Source organism: Belonocnema kinseyi, chromosome 5, assembly GCF_010883055.1.
Source record: "Belonocnema kinseyi isolate 2016_QV_RU_SX_M_011 chromosome 5, B_treatae_v1, whole genome shotgun sequence".
NCBI classification, from domain to species: domain Eukaryota; kingdom Metazoa; phylum Arthropoda; class Insecta; order Hymenoptera; family Cynipidae; genus Belonocnema; species Belonocnema kinseyi.
Window position 1 is genome coordinate 97,192,649 of NC_046661.1, and position 22,220 is coordinate 97,214,868.

Below are 22,220 nucleotides of genomic sequence, written 5' to 3' on the forward strand. Positions count from 1 at the left end.
CTACGAGTTAATTTGTTTTCAAAATCAACTAGGAATATCCATTCGATGACTCTTTTCTATGTTGCTTTGTAAATTTACAAGAACTATTAATTATTGAAAGAATTTAAATTGAAAAATTAAGAGTTTGGTTTTCTTTCTACGAGTAGGCTTCATTTTTTCACCATAATTAACTAAGAATATCTTTCCCATGATTTTTTTTCTCTGATGCTTTGAAAATCTACAACTATTAATTATTTAAAAAATGTTTATCAACATATTTATAGCTAAGAATGTCTTTATGATGACTCTTTTCTAAGTTATTTGTTAAATTTACCAGAATTATTAATGATTAATTACTGAAAGAAATTTCATAAAAAGTTATGAATTTGGCTATTTTCTTGAACTTCATTTCCAAATAGAATAATTACAAGTAAATTAGTGGGTCGCGCGCGTAAGAGCTTCTAGTGTTTTTAAAATAAGTTTCTTTGGTTGGGGTTACATTCTATTTCTGGGAAATTTAACAATTTCATCAAAAAGCAATCCTTTTTTGTTGAAAATTCGTGCGAATCTAGTTTAGACGGAGTAATCCACCATAATTTCATGTAATTCTCCAAAGTACTTAAACACAAAATACTTCAAAAGCAAACATTAATTGCGTACAGCGATCGCCATTTTTCAACCCATTTTTAATAAAATGACCCAAAAATGTAGTATAAATGACCTTATTGCACTGTTATGTTTTTATAGGAAAAACAAATCAATAACTTAATTAATTAAATTCCATTAAACTATTCATTTGACTTTATTTCTTCTATTTTACACAAGTTCTCTATCGAATTTCCAACATCCCCCATTTCCTCACTCTAAAAATAAAACATGGATATATATACACTTTATAATTGAATTTCTTTTCTCAAATTTCACCCTTTTTCCGAAAATTCTCCTCGGAATAAGGCCGAAAGCTTAAAAATCGAAAAATTCCTGAGTTTGCATGGCAAAAAGCTTATTCCTAAATTAACTCTCATCCCTCTCATCCCAGATAATCTTCATTATATTTCTTTTCAGTTTTGACTTTTCCGGTTCGGGCCTGTTTGCCAATTCTCTCGCAATCAGCTTTCCGAATATTTCGTCAGGATTTTCGTCCTTTTTGTAGGTATCGAGATACCTTTGAATCACAGTTGAGAGATTTGAGATCGCGTCTTCTGCACTACAATCACTCTTTCTCTTTCGCTTCTTTTTTCTTTTGCTGGAAGTCTCATTGTTTTCCGAGTTGAGGGAAGAACTCTCAGAAGAGGTAGTCGCTTCATTTTGATAAACAACTTCGACGTTGTTTGGTATCGACGACTCGCCACTCACAGATTCAACAGTTTTGCTTTGAGCTGATACATGATTTTGGTTTCCAACAAGTTGTACCATTACAGTTTTTGGCACTTGAACGAAAGACAAATTTCCCTGCTTGAATACGGGTTGAGTGACAGTCGCTGTTGGGATTGGCTTTATTGGTGTAAATTGTTGGGCATTGTAAACTGTAGTATGTACTTTTGGTGTAATAAGAGAGCTGTTCACTTTTTGTTCTGGGTACCTGGGTTTGTGATATACTCTAAAAGAAAGTAGAAACTTGTTAATATTACTTAAGCTCGAAAATTTAAATGCTTGAATCAGTGGTTTAGTCGAGACCTGGGCACTTTCTGATCAGGCGGAAAAAAATTTCCAGTTAGGGGCCATCCATAAACTACGTCATCAATTTTATGCTTTTTTTAATCTCCCCCTGTCCCGAAAATAACGTAACCGTTGGGGTTTACGTTTACAGGGTATCCAGCGAAATTGAAAACCTGAAATTTTCCTTGGATTTTTCAGGACAAGCTTAATTAAGTTTTTTTTTTCTTTCAAAACAATTATTTTAATGTTCAGTTGAATTTTTTATCAGAAAAATTACTTTCTAACAAAATAGTTGATTTTGTAACCAAATTATTGAATTTTAAACCTGCGATGATGAGTTTTGAACAAAACTATCGAAATTTCAAATAAAAAAGATTAAACTTTCATAAAAAAGCAGCGACATTTTCAACAAAAAATTGTATTACTTAAAGGACCAGAGTGGCCTTTTTAATCGACGAAATAAATTTCCGGTCATTTCCCGATTCACAGACATTTTTCACGGTCAATTAAATTTAAAAAATGGAACTTTAAAGTTAAAAAATTTTCCACTTGAGTTAATAAAAACTGAGCTGCAAATGAAAGTACTCAAACTGGAACTGTTAAATTTTGAACTTTTAAAATTGCAATTTAAGAGTTTTTTATTAAAAAATTTTGTATTCAAATGCTCAATAATTTACGAATATAAAATTAAAGGTACTAACATTTTTAAATATAAAAAAATATAAATCCACATTATCATTTTTAATGCTCTAAATTAAAAAAGCAATCAACAAAGTTTACAATTTTCAAAATTATATAATTTTAAGGAATTTTAATCTAGAAACATCAAATATTGAAAAATTGAAAAAATGTTAACTGAACACTTCTTAAATTATAAATTCAATTATTTTCTTTTTAAATATTTTAAACATCCTTGGAAAGCTTCACATTTTAATTTCAAAGTCTTGAGAAATCTAGAAGTTATTTTAAATTGGTTTTCAATTTCAAATTAATTTGGAAATTTTTTCAAAACTTCCAAATATCTGTAAAACTTAATTGAATTTGTTCTACAATTTTCAGAAAATCCTGCAATTTTTAGAAAATTTCTTTACAATTTGGATGTATAAATAACAATTAAACATTTATTATTTGTAGGTGAAATTTGAGCAATTTTAAGAGGTATTTAGAAGTTTTGAAAAGATTAAATCTTAATGCAAAACTTCAAATGATAGCTTATTATAAAACAAAATGTAGATTTTCGCAGATTTTGAACAAAAAAATTAAATTCTATTCAAGAATTGTGAAAGGCTTCAAAAGAATAAAAAGAATTTCTTAAGATTCCTAGGGGAATTAAAAATAACTTTTCATATTGAAAAATTATTTTAAGAGAATATTTAAAAAGTTTGTCAAAGATTGAAACAAAATTTTCAAAAAAGATTCTAGAAGATTTCAAGAAAACTTTCTAAAATTTGCATGATGATTTTTAATCTATTTAAAACTCCTAAATATTCCTTCAAATTACTCAATTTTTTATACAAATGTTCATTTGTAAATTATACATCAAAATTTAAAAATTTCACTTACAAATTAAGCATTTTTCCAATACAAAAGTTAAATTTGTAACGTTCAAAGTTTAAAGGCTCTTCGAAATTTTAACGATTCCAGGTATTCTATGTCAAACAATTTAGTTAAACATTCTTTACTTTTAAATATTGAGTTTCAATTTACTTATCTTACATAAAAATTCAAATATTGCTAAATATTCAATAATTAATCTTTTTTTAATTACAATTTTCAAATTGAATGGGTTAAAAATGGAATATTTTCGACTGAAAGAATATTTTAAATGTAATAAAATCCTTTAATTAAGAATATATTATCAAATCGTTTTATCAAATCGTTTTTGTTCACTTTTTATTACTTAAAGTACAGATAAATTAAACAAATTTATTTACTAAAAAAAATGTTTTTATCCAAAATTGTCAACATGAAAGGCTTTTATTTTTTATTTGTTCAAGTCTTTAAGAAAACTTTTCAAAATTCTTTAAATTAAAAATGGAAGCTTAGAAATAAAAATCTTAAATGGAAAATTTTTAAAGTAAAAAAATTTTAAATTACGCATTGTAAGCTAAATAATAGCATAATTGAAAAACATAACAATTCCACTAATTATTTAAAAACTGTTGAAATAGAACGTGAACAGATTTTTCTTCTACAAATTTGTAAAATTCCCGGTAAAAAAAATTCACTGTCATTTCCCGGTTTGTCCCAGTCTCAAAAAATTCCCGGTTTCCCGGTCCAACAGTCACCCTGAAGACATTTAATCTTTTAACTGAAAAATATGAATTTTTAATACCGAATGTCGAATTTCCTGTCAAAATAGATATGAAAAAATCGTGGGGTGCAAATAAATGTCTTTTTTGAAAACACCAATGTTGCAATACTTTTTTTTTATGAAAGCACACTATTTCAAAAGTATAGTCATAAATTTTTAGGTTAAAATAATTAAAATTGCGTGAGTTATGAATTTTTAAGTAAAAAACCCATTTTTCCATTTTTTTTCAATAATTTTGTTATCAAACTTAAAATAAATAAATGGCTATAAAATCAACTTTACCTTATAAAAGATACCTTAAACTATATCGGATAATTTTATTGTGACAAAATATTCAATAGGGGTTAAACAATACATGATTAAATACGCTGGGGTGATACGCTGGGGTGTAGAACACCCACGACGCATTTTACCGTGATTTTTACCATGTATGCACTTTGAGGGTTAAAACTGTAAGAGGAAATGCCAACCAAAAAATTAATTTGCAACTAAAAATTAAAAAGTTACATTCTCGGTTAAGAAATGATTTACAAACAATAAAACAAATAATATTCAAAAAATGTACAATATTGTTAAAAAAAAGATAAGTATTCGACAAAAAAAAAAGAAACATTTTTAACAATTTGGCTGAACTCTACACAAGTAGTGAAATTTTAAATTGAAAAAAAACAGTTACATTGTAACTTAAATAAAATTAAGTTCTCTAAATAAAACCGTTTAAATTCCCATAAATCTTTGTACTCTTTTATTCTTGCAAAATTCTTTAAAATCACTTAAAACCTTTGAAATACCCCTGAAATAATTCTATACGTTTTTAATTTTGTCTCCGCTAATATAGAATGTTAAAGTATACATTTTTTTGTGATATTCAATTAAAAAAATTATAAAAATTATTGGTTGAAATTTTCAACGTTATAATGAAGATATAACGGATTTTTCAAGGGTTTCACCACTCGGTTTTTGAGTGTACACCAGATTACAAAACATTAGTAAAGGTTTCAATATATTGAAAAGATTTTTAAATTTTTTACAAAAATTTCGAACATTTCATATAAAGATTGCAAGGATTTTAAAAATTTGAAAAAGGCGTGTACACCAGATTTCAAAGATTTTACACAGATTAAAAATGTTGTTATGATTTTTAATTAATAAAAAATATTTCAGAAGAATTGCACAAATATTTTAAAGATATCATAAAAATTGCATAAAGATTTTAAAAGGATACAAGAATTCTAAACATATCAAAAAGTACATCAAATTCCAAAGGTTTTAAAACATATCGAAGATTTTAAAAGATTTCAAAAATTTCAATGATTTTAAATGAATACATTTATCGTTCTGCCATTTGGCCAATAACAAATGAAATGGCAAATTTTTTACATCCATAACAAACGGTTATTTCATTATTCAATTTAAAAAGGGAGACCCGGGAAAATTTGACTTCTTGACCTGTAAAACCTGGAAAAGGCCTTGAATTTTGTTCCTAAGAATCGCTGGACACCCTCGTTTATAAATTCATTTAAAAAAAATATTAATGTGGATAAAATATTGAATTCAATAGGCAAAACTATCAAATCCTGAGATTTCAAGCCGAAATATATTGCATTTTCAACAAAGTAGTTCAATTTTCAACCAAAACAGGATTTTCTAAAGATATAAAAATACAACTTATCGAGAAAAAATAATTATTTTCAATTGAAGAATCAAATTAACAACCAATCATATTGAATTTCCTGAAAGAAGATGAGTTTTCCAAAAAATAGTTAAAGATTTAACCAAATGGTAACATTTTCAAGCCGAAAAGACGAATTTTTTCGAAGATAGTTTAATTTTTAAGAAAAAAGTTACTTTTCTAGAAAAAAGACAAATTTTTAACCAACAAGAATTACTACTACTATAAAGATGAATTGTTAATCCAAAATGATGAATTATTAAAAACATAGTTAAATTTTCAACCAAGAATGATAAATTTAACAAAATAGTTTATTTTTCCAAAAATAATTAGATTTTTCATAAACCAGTTGAATTTATAAAAAAATATGTAGTTGAACATTCAACATACAAAGATGCATTTTCACTCAAATGGTCGACTTTTAAAAACAAAACAAAATTAAAATTCAATGAAAAGACCAAACTTTTTAAGTTCAAAAAACTTTTAAATCAGAAAAGATGAATTTTCAATCAAAAAATATCACTTTTAATCAATAAAAATGCCATTTTATCAAAAAGACGAATTATCAATAGAAAATTTGAATTTTCAAACCAAAAATATGATTTTTCAATCATATAGATTAATTTTCCAACAAATTGTTAAATTTTCAAAACAAAAAAATGAATTTTTGACAAATCAGTAGAATTTTTAACTATAATTATGAATACTTAATAAAAAAATTCAATTTTTTTACAAAATAGTTTAACATAAGTCAAATAATCGACTTTAAAAAAAAAGATGAATTATCTAATAGTTGATATTTCGACCAAAGTTACATTTTTTAACCAAAAAGGACAAATTTTCAACCAAGAATAATAAATTTCTACAAAAACAGATGAATTTTCAACCAAAAAGTTGAACTTTCAACTAAAAGGGATATGTTTTAAATGAAATAGTTACAATTTTGAACAAAAAAAGTAAAATTTCTAATTAAAAATGTAGTGGTTTAAATGTCAATTTAAAAATTTATTTTTAACAAAACATGAAAGGAATTTTCATCAAAATTTTTTAATTTTCAACCAAGAAAGATCACTTTTCTACCATGAAAGATGAACTTTTAACAAAAGAGTAACGTTTTTAAGCTAAAAAGTCGAATTGTTTAGAAAACAGTGGACTTTTAAATAAGAAAAGATGAATTTTTAACAAAAAAGATAATTTTTATTCAATAAAGTTGAATTTTCGACCAAGAAGTTTAATGCTCTACCAAAAAGACGATTTTGAACAAAATACATGAATTTACAACAAAATTATTTAAATCTAAAGTCAGAAAAATGAATTATCAACAAAAAATTCGAATTTTTAACCCAAATATATGATTTTTTAACCAAATAGTTAAATTTTCGACCAAATTGTTTAATTTTCAAGACAAAAGGATGAATTTTTGACAAATCAGTATAATTTTTAACTATAATTATGAATCCCTGATAACAAAAATTAATTTTTTTACAAAGACTTTTTAAACAAAAAAGGTGATTTCTCAACGAAGTATGTAATAGTTGATATTTCGACCAAAAAATTACATTTCTTAATCAAAAAGGACAAATTCTCAAGCAAGAATAATGAATTTCTATTAAAAAAAAAAACAATTTTCAACAAAATATATCAATTTTCAAGCAAAAACTTGAACTTTTAACTAAAAAGGATAGATTTTTAATCAAATAGTTACATTTTTTAACAAAAAAAGTTAAATTTCTAACGAGGAATGGAGTAGTTCAAATATCAATATACAAATTTATTTTTAACAAAACATGAAAGGAATTTTCATCAAAAATTTTTAATTTTCAACCAAGAAAGATGACTTTTCTACCATAGAAGTAGAATGTGCAACAAAAGAGTAAAGTTTTTTAAACTAAAAAGTCGAAATGTTTAGAAAACAGTGGACTTTTAAATCAAAAAAGATACATTTTAAACAAAAAAATATAATTTTTAATCAAGAAAGATAAATTTTTAACAAGATATTTGAGTTCTCACCTAAAATGTTGACAAAATACATAATAAATTTTTAATCAAAAATGGAAGTTTAATTTTCAATTTAAAAAATTCATTTTCAACAAAACATGAAACCAATTTTCTTCAAAATATTTAAATTTTCAATTAAAGAAATCAATCTTTAACTGAAGGAATGTATTTTTAACAAAGTAGTTGAATTTTTAATAAAAAAAGATGATCATTAAAAATATAGTTGATTTTCGAAAAAAAAATTAAATTTCAAACCAGATAATAGAATTTTTAAACAAACGAGATAAATTCCGAACCAAAAATATTATATCAGCCTTTTAAGTAACAAAAGAAGAAATTCTACCAAGAAATATTGTTGAATTTCCTTATTGGGATCCAAGTTTTTAGCCCTCCCTCCCAAACTGACAACGTAATTTATGGAAAGTACCGCCAGGCCACTTTTTCTTTTACGGCTACACCACTGATTTAAATGAAAAGAAGAAAATTATTACTTTCTTCTCTTAATAAATGGTTCCAAGAATCTAAGCTCATCATAAAAAGGCCAAGAGCTTAGTTTGAATTCTTTATTTCCACTTCGTTCAAGTTCTTCTTGCACTCTTCTTTCCTTTGAAAACTTTTCTCTGAGTCTCACCCATCGTTGTTGACAATCATTTACTGTTGGTTTATTATTATAAAATATATAAAACTCAATTTTTCAATTTTTGTAAACAGTTGTCCTACAGGGTGTCTATTAACTTTCGTCCATCAATTTGCCGATTACTCCACGGTTTTAAATATCAATTATCAATTATTTTGGTATCTTATTATATTAAAAAAATAAAAAATAAATTTTTTTATAATTTTTAGTGTCGAGTGAAAATTAATTAAATTAAAATCGCTGATTTATCAATTATTTGCGCAATTTTGATTAACATAGAGGTTGTTATTTTTTATAAAAATGTCTTTGCTAAATTATATCTCACGTTATAATTGGTAAATAATTCTTAAATTTAATAGTCATTGAACTTTTGCATTATCAATTAATTAATGATTGATTATTGAAAATTACAAAAAGAAATAATGAAACTGTAAAACGTTTCTAAATTTTCCTTCTTATTCTCAAAAATTAATATTTAACGAATAAATATTTTGCATCAATGCTCAGAAATTTCTGAATATTTAATCGAGCTCTTGATATAGATTTAAAAATTAGGATTTTCTTTTGAATTGCTACGCCGAAGCGATGAAAATATAACCATTTTATTTTGAATTCAAGAATCACAAATTTGAATAATTTCAGGAGAAAATTTCGAAAGTAGGACAATTTGAAAACGTTCAAAATTGAATATTTTAAGATTCAAATTTTGGAAATTCGATCATTTAAAATTCAAAGGAATTAAAATGATATTATTTATTATTAAAAGCGTTCAAAATTAAATAATTAAAAGTTAAAAATGTTCGAATTTGAATAATTTAAAATTAAAACTCATTAGTCCAATTTTTACAAAATCAAAAAATGAATTAAATTATCCCACAAAAAAATTTTAAAATAAATAATTTATTATTTTATTAAATAAATTATTTATAATTTTCAAATTGCCAATTATACTTTTCAAAACGCAACCAATTCAATTTTAATTCCAAAATTAAAACCTATGAAAGGGAAAAATTAAAAATTTAGCGTTCAACATAAAAATTAAGAACTTTAACATTGTAATCATGTAAAATTACCAAAATTATTTGTTTAATTTTTAACACGTACTTTAGAATTATTATTCATTCTGGAAATTTTTTACTCAAATATTTTAAAATATGAAATGATTTTTTGTTTAAATCTTCGACTGAAAATCGGAGAGTTTTAAAATATTACATGGTCCTGATATTTTGAATATCTGAATTTAAAACAATAATACTCTGAAATTTAAAATTTGAAAACTTAAAGATTTAATTTAAGAAAAACTTTAGTATCAAGGCCTTAAAGGTTAAACTTTTTTTTTAGAAAGACGTATTCGAACATATAATTTTTAATTCAAATTATAGAAATCTTAAAGACAAATATGTTATCAATAATTATCATATGATGTAGTATCAAGTGACATTATAATGACTGGATAGATTTTTTTACTAAAAAAATGTGATTTATATGAAAAAAAATCACTTGTCATTTTTACCGATAAAAATTGCAGAATTTTAAATATCGCGAGAAAAATTGTGAACACGCTAATTATAAAATACGGAAAATCTCCCAGCTTTGTCCCAGATTCCTTATATTTTGACGAGTTACAATTGATTCTTGACAGAATTTTTAATTGTGAAACATACAACTTGCATGATTGAAAATTTTTTGTAATTAAATTCTTAAGAATTAAAATTCAAATTCTTTAATATTAACAATTTGCAGTTTAAGTGTCTTCAATTTTGTAACTTGGAATATTTTTGTTAAATTAGTTCAATTTTGAAGACTTTCAATGGATAAATTGTTCAACTTTAAAGATTTCCAATTTAAAAATCTTCAATTTTGAAGAATTACTATTTAAAACTTTTTAATTTTGTAAGTCAAAAGTCAAGAGTTTTCAATTACAAATCTTCTACAGTGATGAAATTTGAAATCTAAATCATTAAAATGACAGCATTTTTTATTGTAAATCCTAAAACTCACATAATATTTAATTTATGTGTTACTATTGGAAATTCTTCAATGTTCAAAATTTGGAATTACAAATTATTCAATTTTCAAAAATTATATTTTCAAGGTATTTAATTTAAAACTCTTTAATTTGAAGATTTACAATTGAAAACTTTCATTTCGAAATATGCATAAATAAAAATTCTTAAACTGTGAAGCTTCAAATGTTAATCATCAAGATTGCAGAATTTTTAATTGTAAACCATACAATTTTTATCATTTTCATTGTAAATCTTTTAAATTATTATTAATATCAACCATTCTTTTGTTTTTTAAACCCATCTTTAAATCAACCAAGTAAATGTTAATGTTACAAATTTCAAAAAATTGGAAGTCGAACAATTTCTTTAAGCGAACATTTTGATAAGAATTTTATAATTATTATTAAATTTCATGAATAAAGAATAATACGAAATTCTAGTGAAATTATTTCATGTTTGTTATTAAATATACATGAATCATACTGGGATTATAATCAAAGATATTGTAACAAACGAATAAAATATTAAAAAATAGATTTTTTAAATTTAAAGCCTCGAATAAATTATTAAGCTCTACATGAACTTCAATATAAAATAATAAATTTAACCAATTTTTAAACTCAAAATAAATTATGACGAGATCCTCTTAACTAATCGTTTCCACTTCAAGCAACTGAAATGATTTAAATTAAATGATAATCTAATTTCTCTTTACTTTAAAATTGTTATTAAATATAAAAAATATAGACTTTCAATAATAATTTTGCATTTTGCAACTCATAATAAATGCATTTACGGCGCTTTTGTTTCATTTTCAGTTAGATTGAGGTAATAATTAATGTTCATAGACGTAATTTTCTAAACAATTTATAATTTTTTAAAATAATATTCTATTATAATAATGCAACAAAATTCCTGTTTTTTAAAAACAATTTCCCACTTTTTGTTTAATTTTTAATTATATTGATGCAAATAATTAATCAAAGTTAACAGAATAATTGTTTAAAAAATTTATTATGATTGCTAATAATATTTAGTTTTAATAATACTAGATATTTAGGGTTTCTTCTCAATTTTTTTACTTTTTACCCACTTTTTACTGAGTAAAGTAATAAATAATGCAAGTTAACAAACATAGTTGTTCGAACAATTTAATATTGTTTATGAATATTTTTTCTTGGATAATTGAATGATTAAATTTGTCTTATAAACTAAGTTAAATTATTTTGGAATTTTTTTCAAATCTTCTAAGCAACTTTGAAAATGATTAAGACTATTCCTACAATTTTTTTTAAATTCTGTAAAAAACAACAACATTTCATTAAAATCTTTCAAATTCATTTTCGACAATTTTAGAAATCTTTTCAGATTTCTTTAAATAGTCTCTTAAAATTAATTTTTTAAAAATAAAAAGTAATTTTCAATTTTCCTAGGAATCTTAGAAAAATGTTTTTTAATCCTTCGAAGCCTTTGAAAATTCTTAAAAAACTTCTTAATTTTATGATCGAAATTTGCAAAAATCTATATTTTGTAATTATTTCAAATCATATCTGATTTTTAATCTTTTCAGACTTTTTAAATATCTTTTCAACTTACTCGAATTTTCCCTAGAAATAATAGGTGCTCAATATTTATTATACGTCAAAATTCTACAGTTTTATTTGTAAATTATTATTTTTTTAAATAGAACAATTGATTTTTTTTAATTAAAAAAAAATTGATTTATTTGAGTGCATTCGAACAAATGACGCATTATTTGTATTATTAGAATTAATAAAAATTCGCCAGGGGTTTATTTTCTTTTTCCGGAAATTTTCCGGTTAGTAGACACCCTGTTTTATAAATTATTATTGATTTGCGCGAATTTACCGTTTAAATTCACAACGGCTGAGATTTCTCGCCATGTATGTTCCCTTTTGTCGATGTCCTTGAAATCTTTCAAGTCTTTATCGTACAAGTGGGGATTTTGACGCACTAAGTCTATCAATAAATAATCCCCCTCCCTAGATTCTTTGACTCTACGATTTTCGGTGTAATCCTGGTGATCTGCCATTCTAAAAATTGTTTAAAATTGTAATAATAACATTAAAAACATTCAAATATAATTTATTCTTCGAGTGAGTTATTTTGTCTTGACTTCAGGGTGGCGATTTGGCAGAAGCTTTCAAATTCCCGGTTTTTCCTAAACAATTTTTACAATTTTCCCGGTCAACTAAAAGTAACATATTCATATTTGTTGTAAAACGCAAATAATTAGTTTAAATCATGGCGTTCATGCTAAACATCCTTTAACAAAACAGAGCAAAAATGACCAAATTAATTAATTTTCATATAAAATTATGAATCTTCAACTGGAGAAATGGAATTTGAAATAAAACAGATGAATTTTCAATTGAAATTATGAATATTTAACTTAAATACTTGCATTTTTAAACAAAAAGATTAATTTTCTACCAAAAATACCATTTTTCAACTAAATACAGGAATTTTCAATCAAAGAAAACAAATTCTTAACCAAATAGTTCAGTTTTAATCCAGAAAAAAATCAATATCTTACAGAAAATGGAATAGTTACATTTTTACTAAAAAAAAATAATTTTCGTCTTAAATTATGAATTTTAAACTAAAACTATGAGTCCTGAAATGGAATATTTAAAATTAAAAAATGAATTTTCAACTAAAACAATGAATCTTCAACTGAAAGTTAAACTTAAAAAAAACGTTTACTAAAAAACATAAATTGTCAACCAAAACTTAAAAAAATAAATTTGAAATTACGAAAATCAATGTTCAACCAAAAAGGCGAATTTTAAACTAAAAAGGATCATTGATCAACCAAAAATTGAAAAATTATATTTTCAGTCAAAAAATTAATGTTAGCATTTTTAACTAAAATTATGGAATAGTATTTTCAGTTTAAGAAAAAAAACATTTGAAACTAAAAAAAAAACACTTTTTCAATAAAATAGTTAATTAAAAAAAAATTAAATTTTTAATAAAACAGGTTATTTTTCAACAATTATATTTATTTTTAATCTGAGAGATGAATTTTCAACCAAAATTATGAATATTTAACTAGAATACTTACATTTTCAATCAAAAAGTAGAATTAAAAAAAGCAAACAAACATTTTCAACGAAAAAAGAAACAATTTTTCAATAAAATAGCTAATTTTTCAACAACAAAAAATGAATTGTTAATTGAAATGATGTTTCTTAAATTAAACAAATTCATTTTTAACAAACAGTTTATTTTTTAACCAAGTAAATTTATTTCTAACCTGAAAGATGAATTTTCAACTAATCATATGAATATTTAACCAGAATACTTAAATTTTCAATCAAAAAGTAGAATTTTTCAACAATGAGATTAACATTCAAATAAAAAAAAAATAATTTTCTACCAAAAGAGTCGATTTTCTATGAAAAAAGTTTTTAAACAAAATACGTGAATTTTTAATTAAAATAGATAAATTTACAACGAAGTTGTTACATTTGGAACCAGAAAAGGTTACAAAAAGAAGAATTTTCCACTAATTACATAAATTTTCAAATAAAAAATTTAAATCTTAACCAAGAAAACTCGGATTTTTAGAAAAATAGTTGAATTTTCGGTAAGGAAATTCCTATTGATCACAAGAAGAAACAAGTTTTTAATTAAATAGCTCCAAATACATGAATTTTTAATTTAAATGATGAATCTTCAATGAAAAATTAATTTTTCAAACAAGTAAATTTATTTCGAGCCTGAAAGAGGATTTTTTAAACTAAAATTATTAATATTTAACTGGAATACTTGAATATCAATCAAAAACAAGATTAACTTTCAACCCATAAAAGTAATTTTCTACAAAAAAAAGAAAGAATTTTCCACAAATTAAATACATTTTCAAATAAATCTTAATTTTTACTAAAAAAGATAAACTTTCAACCAAATAGTACTGATGAATTTTCAACCAATAAAATTAATTTTATACTAAGGCGACCATTTTTCCACGAATTATACGAACTTTCAAAATAATAGTTGGATTTTTAAATAAAAAATATGAAATTTCAACCAATAATGGAATAGTTGAATTTTCTATTAAAAATTTACATTTTAACCTCGAAAACTCGGATTTTCAGAAAGTTCCTATTCATCAAAAGAAAAAACAATTTTTCAATGACATAGTTAATTTTTCAAAAAAAAAAATAGTTAGTTAAAATGATTATTAATTAATAATTAATTTCCAAGAAAACGGTTTATTTTTCAACCAAGTAAATTTATTTTGAGCCTAAAAGATGAATTTTCAACTAAAATTATGAATATTTAACTGGAATACTTGAATTATAAATCAAAAAGAAGGATTTTTAAACAATGTGATTAACTTTCAAATGAAAAAAATAATTTTCTATAAAAAAACTCGATTTTCTACGATAAAAGTAGTTTTTTAACAAAATACGTGAATTTTTAACGAAATAAATTAATCTTCAATTAAAAAAGACAAATTTATATTCAAATTGGTTCATTTTGAACTAGAAAAAGTCAATTTTCTACAGAAAATTAAACGGTTAAATTTTCAATTGAAAATATTAACTTTCAATCAAACTGATGAATTTTCAACCAAAAAAGTTAATTTTATACTAACAAGACCATTTTTCCACGAACTACACGATTTTTCAAAATACTAGTTGGATTTTTAAATAAAAAATATGAATTTTCATACAAAAAAAGATAAGATTTCAACTAAAAATAGAATAGTTGAATTTCCTCCATTCAAAATTTAATTCTTAACCAAAAAAAATTCGGATTTTCAGAAAAATTGTTAAATTTTCGGTAAAGAAAATTCTTTGCATCCCAATAAAAAAACTTTTAATTTAAATAGCTCATTTTCAACCAGAGAAATTAATTTTTAAATATAATTATGAATCTTCAACAAAAAAAAAACCTGAAATCTGAATTTTCAATCAAAAAGTCGAATTTTTAAACAATCCAATCCAAATTGCCGCATTTTGAACTAGAAAAGGTAAATTATCCACCGAAAATGAAACGGTCAAATTTTTAATTGAAAATATTAACTTTCAATCAAACTGATGAATTTTCAAGTAATAAATTAATTTTATACTAACAAGATCACTTTTCCACGAATTACACGAATTTTCAAAATACTAGTTGGATTTTTAAATAAAAAATATGCATTTTCAACCAAATAGTTAAATTTTCATACAAAAAAAGATAAGACTTCAACTAAAAATAGAATAGTTGAATTTCCTCCGTTCAAAATTTAATTCTTAACCAAAAAAAATTCGGATTTTCAGAAAAAAGTTAAATTTTCGGTAAAGAAAATTCTTTGCATCCCAATAAAAAAAAAACTTTTCATTCAAATAGCACATTTTCAACCAGAGAAATTAATTTTTAAATATAATTATGAATATCCCACAACAAAAAAAAACAATTTTTAAAAATACAGTTGATTTTTCAACCAAGTAAATTAATTTCTAACCTGAAATCTGAATTTTCAATAAAGAATCGAATTTTTAAACAATCCAATCCAAATTGTCGGATTTTGAACTAGAAAAGGTAAATTATCCACCAAAAATAAAACGGTCAAATTTTTAATTGACAATATTAACTTTCAATCAAACTGATGAATTTTCAACCAATAAATTAATTTTATACTAACAAGATCACTTTTCCACGAATTACACGAATTTTCAAAATACTAGTTGGATTTTTAAATAAAAAATATGAATTTTCAACCAAATAGTTGAATTTTCATACAAAAAAAGATAAGACTTCAACTAAAAATAGAATAGTTGAATTTCCTCCGTTCAAAATTTTATTCTTAACAAAAAAAATTCGGATTTTCAGAAAAATTGTTAAATTTTCGGTAAAGAAAATTCTTTGCATTCCAATAAAAAAACTTTTCATTCAAATAACTCATTTTCAACCAGAGAAATTAATTTTTAAATATAATTATGAATATCCCACAACAACAAAAAAACAATTTTTAAAAATACAGTTGATTTTTCAACCAAGTAAATTTATTTCTAACCTGAAATCTGAATTTTCAATAAAAAATCGAATTTTTAAACAATCCAATCCAAATTGTCGGATTTTGAACTAGAAAAGGTAAATTATCCACCAAAAATAAAACGGTCAAATTTTTAATTGACAATATTAACTTTCAATCAAACTGATGAATTTTCAACCAATAAATTAATTTTATACTAACAAGATCACTTTTCCACGAATTACACGAATTTTCAAAATACTAGTTGGATTTTTAAATAAAAAATATGAATTTTCAACCAAATAGTTAAATTTTCATACAAAAAAAGATAAGACTTCAACTAAAAATAGAATAGTTGAATTTCCTCCGTTCAAAATTTTATTCTTAACCAAAAAAAATTCGGATTTTCAGAAAAATTGTTAAATTTTCGGTAAAGAAAATTCTTTGCATCCCAATAAAAAAACTTTTCATTCAAATAGCTCATTTTCAACCAGAGAAATTAATTTTTAAATATAATTATGAATATCCCACAACAACAAAAAAACAATTTTTAAAAATACAGTTTATTTTTCAACCAAGTAAATTTATTTCTAACCTGAAATCTGAATTTTCAATCAAAAAATCGAATTTTTAAACAATCCAATCCAAATTGTCGGATTTTGAACTAGAAAAGGTAAATTATCCACCGAAAATGAAAGGGTCAAATTTTTAATTGAAAATATTAACTTTCAATCAAACTGATAAATTTTCAACCAATAAGATTAATTTTCTAAAAAAAAAAAGATGAATTTTGCACAATTTATATGAATTTTCAAATAAAGAGTTTAATTTTTAAATAATGAATATGAATTTTCAATCAAATAGTCGAATTTTCTTCGAAAAAAGAAACATTTCAACCAATAATAGAATACTTGAATTTTCTATTCAAAATTTAATTCTGAACCAGGAAAAATCGGATTTTCAGAAAAATAGCTCATTTTTTGTTGAAAATTTGATTTTCATCTTAATAGTTACATTTTTAAAAAGAGATCTTCCGCAAACAAAATTAATTTTTAACAAAAATGTTTAGCTTGTAAACTTAAGTCGAATTTTCAAGCGAAAAAAAAGGAAATTCCCAAAGAAAAATGTATCATATATAGTAATTCAAAAATATTTCCTTTTTGATATACTACTTCTACTTTCGAAACTACTTAAAGTACTGTTTTGTCTAAAATTTGGAAGAAGTAACTTTTAAATTCTGACGAATTTTGACTTGGATCGAATTTTTTTTTAATCCTTACTTCTAAAATTCTATATTTCAGTATTAATTCTTTAAACAAATTCCCGTTTCATGTCAAAAAATTTCCTATTCCAAGTGAAATGATATTTCTTCAATAAAAAAAATATTTATTTTTACTTATAAGCCCTGCAACTGCCAATAAAGTAGAAATCACCTTTCTAAATTGACAAAAAAGATTAAAATAATGAAAACTTGGTCAATAAAATTCCCGGTCAAGTCGCCACCCTGCACTTTTCTAAAATTTGCAGAATTATTTAAATTGCGAAAAATAATTTAACTATCATTCACAACTAACCTTTTATTTTGACACATAATAAATCTAAGAATTCGATGACACATGACAATCAAAAAAGCAACTAAATTTTCCACTTTTAAAATCTACTAGAAATACCAAATTTTGATGTCGAAAATTTAAAACTGCCAGAAACTGGGAATTTAGGAACAATACTCTATAAATATTGAAAATATCAAAACAAAAAAACAATCAAAAATCGAAGTTTTAACATATATTTCACAGGTTGAATAAAAATACAAGAATATTTTAATCATATACTTACGCAGTTTATCAGGTTTTTTTCTTCACAAATCCACTTTCCGAAAATGACAGGTTTACATTCTAACCAATTTCAAACATAGATAATAGATTTTGCTATTGTAACAATAAATAAAAACAGCATCACGTGCTTTGGCAGAAAATTTGGATTGGTTGACATAAGACTTTCGTCTTTAAGTAAGTTCCTTTGAGCCTAAGTTTTGCTTCCAATTAAGACTGAGAATTATTCTTTTAATTCTCCACAATCATGCATCGCTGTAAATTACATCGTCTTACGGAATATTCCGTAATCGTAGACAAGTTCGTCGCAAAAAATACGAGCCACACAAGAAAAAAATTAGAGTTTTTGCAGCACGTTTTTGCATCGCACATCTCTGATTGCACGTAACACATAACGTTAGCATAACCCCACATAACCTTTTCTGCTTTTCCAGCTTGCAAAATGCAAAACGAGCATAACAAAGTGACGTCATGAACATCAAATATGATTGGTCGAAAAAAAAAACGATTTGCCACACGTCGCGCACACTCAGCCTTTCCGCGGGAATTTTCAAACATTAGTTTTAAAATGGAAGTAAAAGGTGAAAAGAACAAATTAGTCCGAGTTCTGCAAAAATTTAAATTTTATAAATCAAAAATAGGTTTTTTTATACAAATTATTAATCAAAGTTTATAGTCCATTCGTTAAATAGCGTCAAAGTGTCAGTTATTCAGCTTGAAAAGAAAAAATTTAATATTTTAAATACAGTCAGTTTTTCTTGCATAGTTCTAAATTTCACAAACATAACTTTATTGTTTACTGAAAGGTCGTTTCAAAGTAGATGTTTTAACAAGTTTTCTTGTTCTTATAGCGGAAACTGAAAAAACAATATTTTCAAATTAATTAGCCTTTCTTTTTTACATTCTCATCATTTCTGATTGAAAAAGTATTAGAACTCTTAGAAATTTGACACCACAATTTTTCAACGGATCTCCACGTTTTGAGACCCCCTGAATCCGAAAATCAAGTTTTTATAATGGCGTCTATCTGTCTGTCCATCCGTAAACACGAAAACTCTCGAACAAATGAACTAATCAAATTGATCTTTGGCATACTTTTTTCTGGTCCTAAAAGAAAGCACGAGTTCGTTAACCAGCTATTTTGCAAAAAAATTCAAAAAGTTAGAGCATTTTCAAAATTTTTGGGACCATTTTTTTATATTTAAAAATGTGATGTACGGTTAGTCGTAGTACTCAAAATTCCCCTTAGTGGTCAAGCTATGCAGGCTACGAAAAAAGATAAATTAACGAAAATTGTGATCCCAAAAAAGATGTACAAATTCGTTAAGAATCACTTCTTCATAGGACGCGTACTTTTTGTTTTATTCGTAAAAAATAACATTAAAAATAAAAAAATGAATAAAAAAATTTGTGGAAAAACGAACAAATTCGAAAAAAATATTTAACAAAACCTGTTTACAAATTTGTATCGAAAATCGAGCGCGAAGCGCGAGTGAACCCTTTATCGAGCGCGAAGCGCGGGATTCAACAATCGCGCACGCAGCGCGCTATCAGAATGTGCCCGCGAAACGGGCAGATTTTTTTAAAACTAAATTCAACTGTTATTTCTTACATTTTTATCAATTAAAGTTTCTTCTCTTTAGTTGAACATTGAACTATTTTGTTGAAAATGTCTTTTATTTTTGGTTGAAAACTGATCTTTTTTATTTTAAAAACAACGTCATTTGTTGGAAATTCTTCCTTTTTGGTTTAATTTAACGACTTTTAATTAGGAATATTTTTTGTTTAAAATCTTAATTATTACATTTTAATCTCTTGGTTGAAGACTCATCTCTTTAGTTTAAAATAAACTATTTTTGTGAAAATCATTTTTTTTACAGTCTCGTCATTTATGATTGAGAAAGTATTTGAATTTTTCCTAAAATACAGGAAAGTTTCGTTAACCAGCCATCTTAGATAAAAATTCAAAAAATGAGCGTATTTTGTAAATTATTGAGGCACCTTTTTTTTAATTTGAAAATTCTATGTACGGATATTTATAGTAGTAAAAAATACGAACAATCTATCCTAATGACTTTTTTCGATGAAAGGAATTTTTTTTAGCGTTATAGCATTTTCAACATTTTTTAAATCAATCGAAAATCAAAATTGGAAGCCAAACAACGCACGATATGAAAAAAGCCAAGAGAAAAAAAACATTGTTTTTTGAAAGCTTTACAAGATTATCATAAAAAAGTTTTGGATTTTCTTGGAAAATCGAGAATTCTAATTATTATTCCACAAAAAATAATGAAAAAATCAAAAATTCCATTTTGTTGTCAAACTATTCAGGATATGAAAAAGATAAAATAACAGAAATTGTGATCTCAACAAAGATATCCAAATTCTTTAATAATCACTTCTTGATATGACGCGTGCCTTTTATTTTATTCGAAAACATAACATTAAAAATAAAAAAATAACAATTTATGGACTGACGACACAAGTTACGAAAAAAAATGATTCAACAAAAATTGTTTACCCGAAAAAGAGCTATAAATTTGTTATAAATCATTTTTTGGTACGTAGTGTTTGTTTTAATCATAAAAATGACGTTAAAAATAAAAATTAAAAATTTGTGGGAAAACGACAAAAGGTACGAAAACAATTTGATAGAAAAGTTATTCATCCAAAAAAGAGATACAAATTTGTAATTATTTATTACATTCTCATCATTTACAATTGAGAAAGGATTAGAATTTCTCGAAATTTGACACCACAACGTTTAAATTTTGAACCAAATGACGCAAAATATGAAAAAAAAGTCTCAGAGAGAAATTATAAGTTTTGAAAAATTCTACAAAATGTCTGAACTATTTTCCAATAGGGCTCGTAATTTTGTGGGATATTAACTGAAAATTTAACTGTCCATTTCTGGTAAAAAATTGGCCTTCATTTAGTTTAAAAATAAACCATTAGGATGGAAATTCATGTATTTTATTAAACATCCATCTCTTTTAGTTGAAAATTAATTTTAATGTTTTTAAAGGCTCTCAATAAGGTATCGTAATCGATTACTCGGGATCTTAAGGGATTTCAATGAAGTCCTATAGGACTTCGAAAATTTTTAGGTGTTTTAAGGAATATAATCATATTCCATGTAATTTCGCGGTATTTTCTAATATTTTAAGGGATTTTAAAGAATTTATTCACAAGAATTGAGGGATTTCAAAGATTTGAAGAGATTTTCAAATAATTCAAAGGATTTTAAAATAAAAAAGACGAATAATCAACAAAAATACATTAACTTTTAACCAAACAAATTGAATTTTTAACCAAAATAAATTGAAGTCTCCACCAAGATAGATTTTGGTCGAAATCGAGTTCGAAGCACGAGACACGTAATGAGAATGTGTTCGTTAAAGCCGGAAGAGCTTTAACAAAAGAGAATTCACAATCACCAAATTGCAGTTTTTTCTCCTTTGACATTTAATTTTAAAAGGTCTGTGCACAAATATGGGGGAAATACAAAGAGATAAATATATTATCGAGCACGAAGCGCGGAAGGAGGATGTGTCAACACAGCGGGCAAATTTTGTTTAATACTTTAAAAATATTAGCTTGCAAAACGAGAAATTTTGCTCAGAAAATAAAGTTAATTTTTCTGTTAATATTAAAGCTGATATCATATTAATATGAATATTTATTAATACAGAATTAAGTGTTTAAATATAATACTTAATACAATTTTTGTATGTATTAAAAATTTTTCCGCCTTAATATTTGAAACTTATAAATGCATGAAAATTAAAAAAAAAAAGTTTCATGAAATTTTATAACCCTACAAAAATTATATCCAAATACACTTACTGTACAAAATCATGGTTTCCAAGTTCATAACAAAAAATTTGCATCCCATGCAATTTTTATCAAGGTGGCCACTATTTTTTTAATTTTCGTCTCCCGGTTCTCCCGATAAATATTCGTGACTTCATTTTTGTGTCTCATAAAGGGAAATACAGAGTTCATCTCTCTGAATTTCTATTTACTAACATGAAAGTTTAAAAATTCATTATTGAACCAATTTTTTAAAATAATGTTTTGAATAATTTTGAAAACAATAATGAATAATTTCGAATTGCAAACGTC

The 22,220-nt window shown here is 24.4% G+C and overlaps 2 protein-coding genes across 4 annotated transcripts in view; both read right to left on the bottom strand.

Annotated features, from left to right (window-relative positions):
- The window catches only part of LOC117172467 (DNA repair protein RAD51 homolog 1-like), a 77,446-nt gene that overhangs the window by 26,220 nt on the left and 29,006 nt on the right, over positions 1-22,220 (bottom strand). The gene's annotated exons all lie outside the window — the stretch shown is intronic.
- On the bottom strand, positions 753-18,484 carry LOC117172465. 2 transcript variants are annotated; one of them, XM_033360425.1, is made up of 4 exons: positions 18,097-18,484; positions 12,138-12,322; positions 8,114-8,276; positions 753-1,579 (listed from the first exon to the last, which is right to left on the bottom strand). In XM_033360425.1, exons 2-4 carry the CDS (start codon positions 12,319-12,321, stop codon positions 994-996), a joined length of 933 nt encoding a protein of 310 aa, XP_033216316.1. In that variant the 5' UTR covers position 12,322; positions 18,097-18,484; the 3' UTR covers positions 753-993. The 2 variants fall into 2 exon arrangements, with proteins under 2 accessions (XP_033216316.1, XP_033216315.1); XM_033360424.1 differs by lacking the exon at positions 18,097-18,484 and adding an exon at positions 17,835-17,958.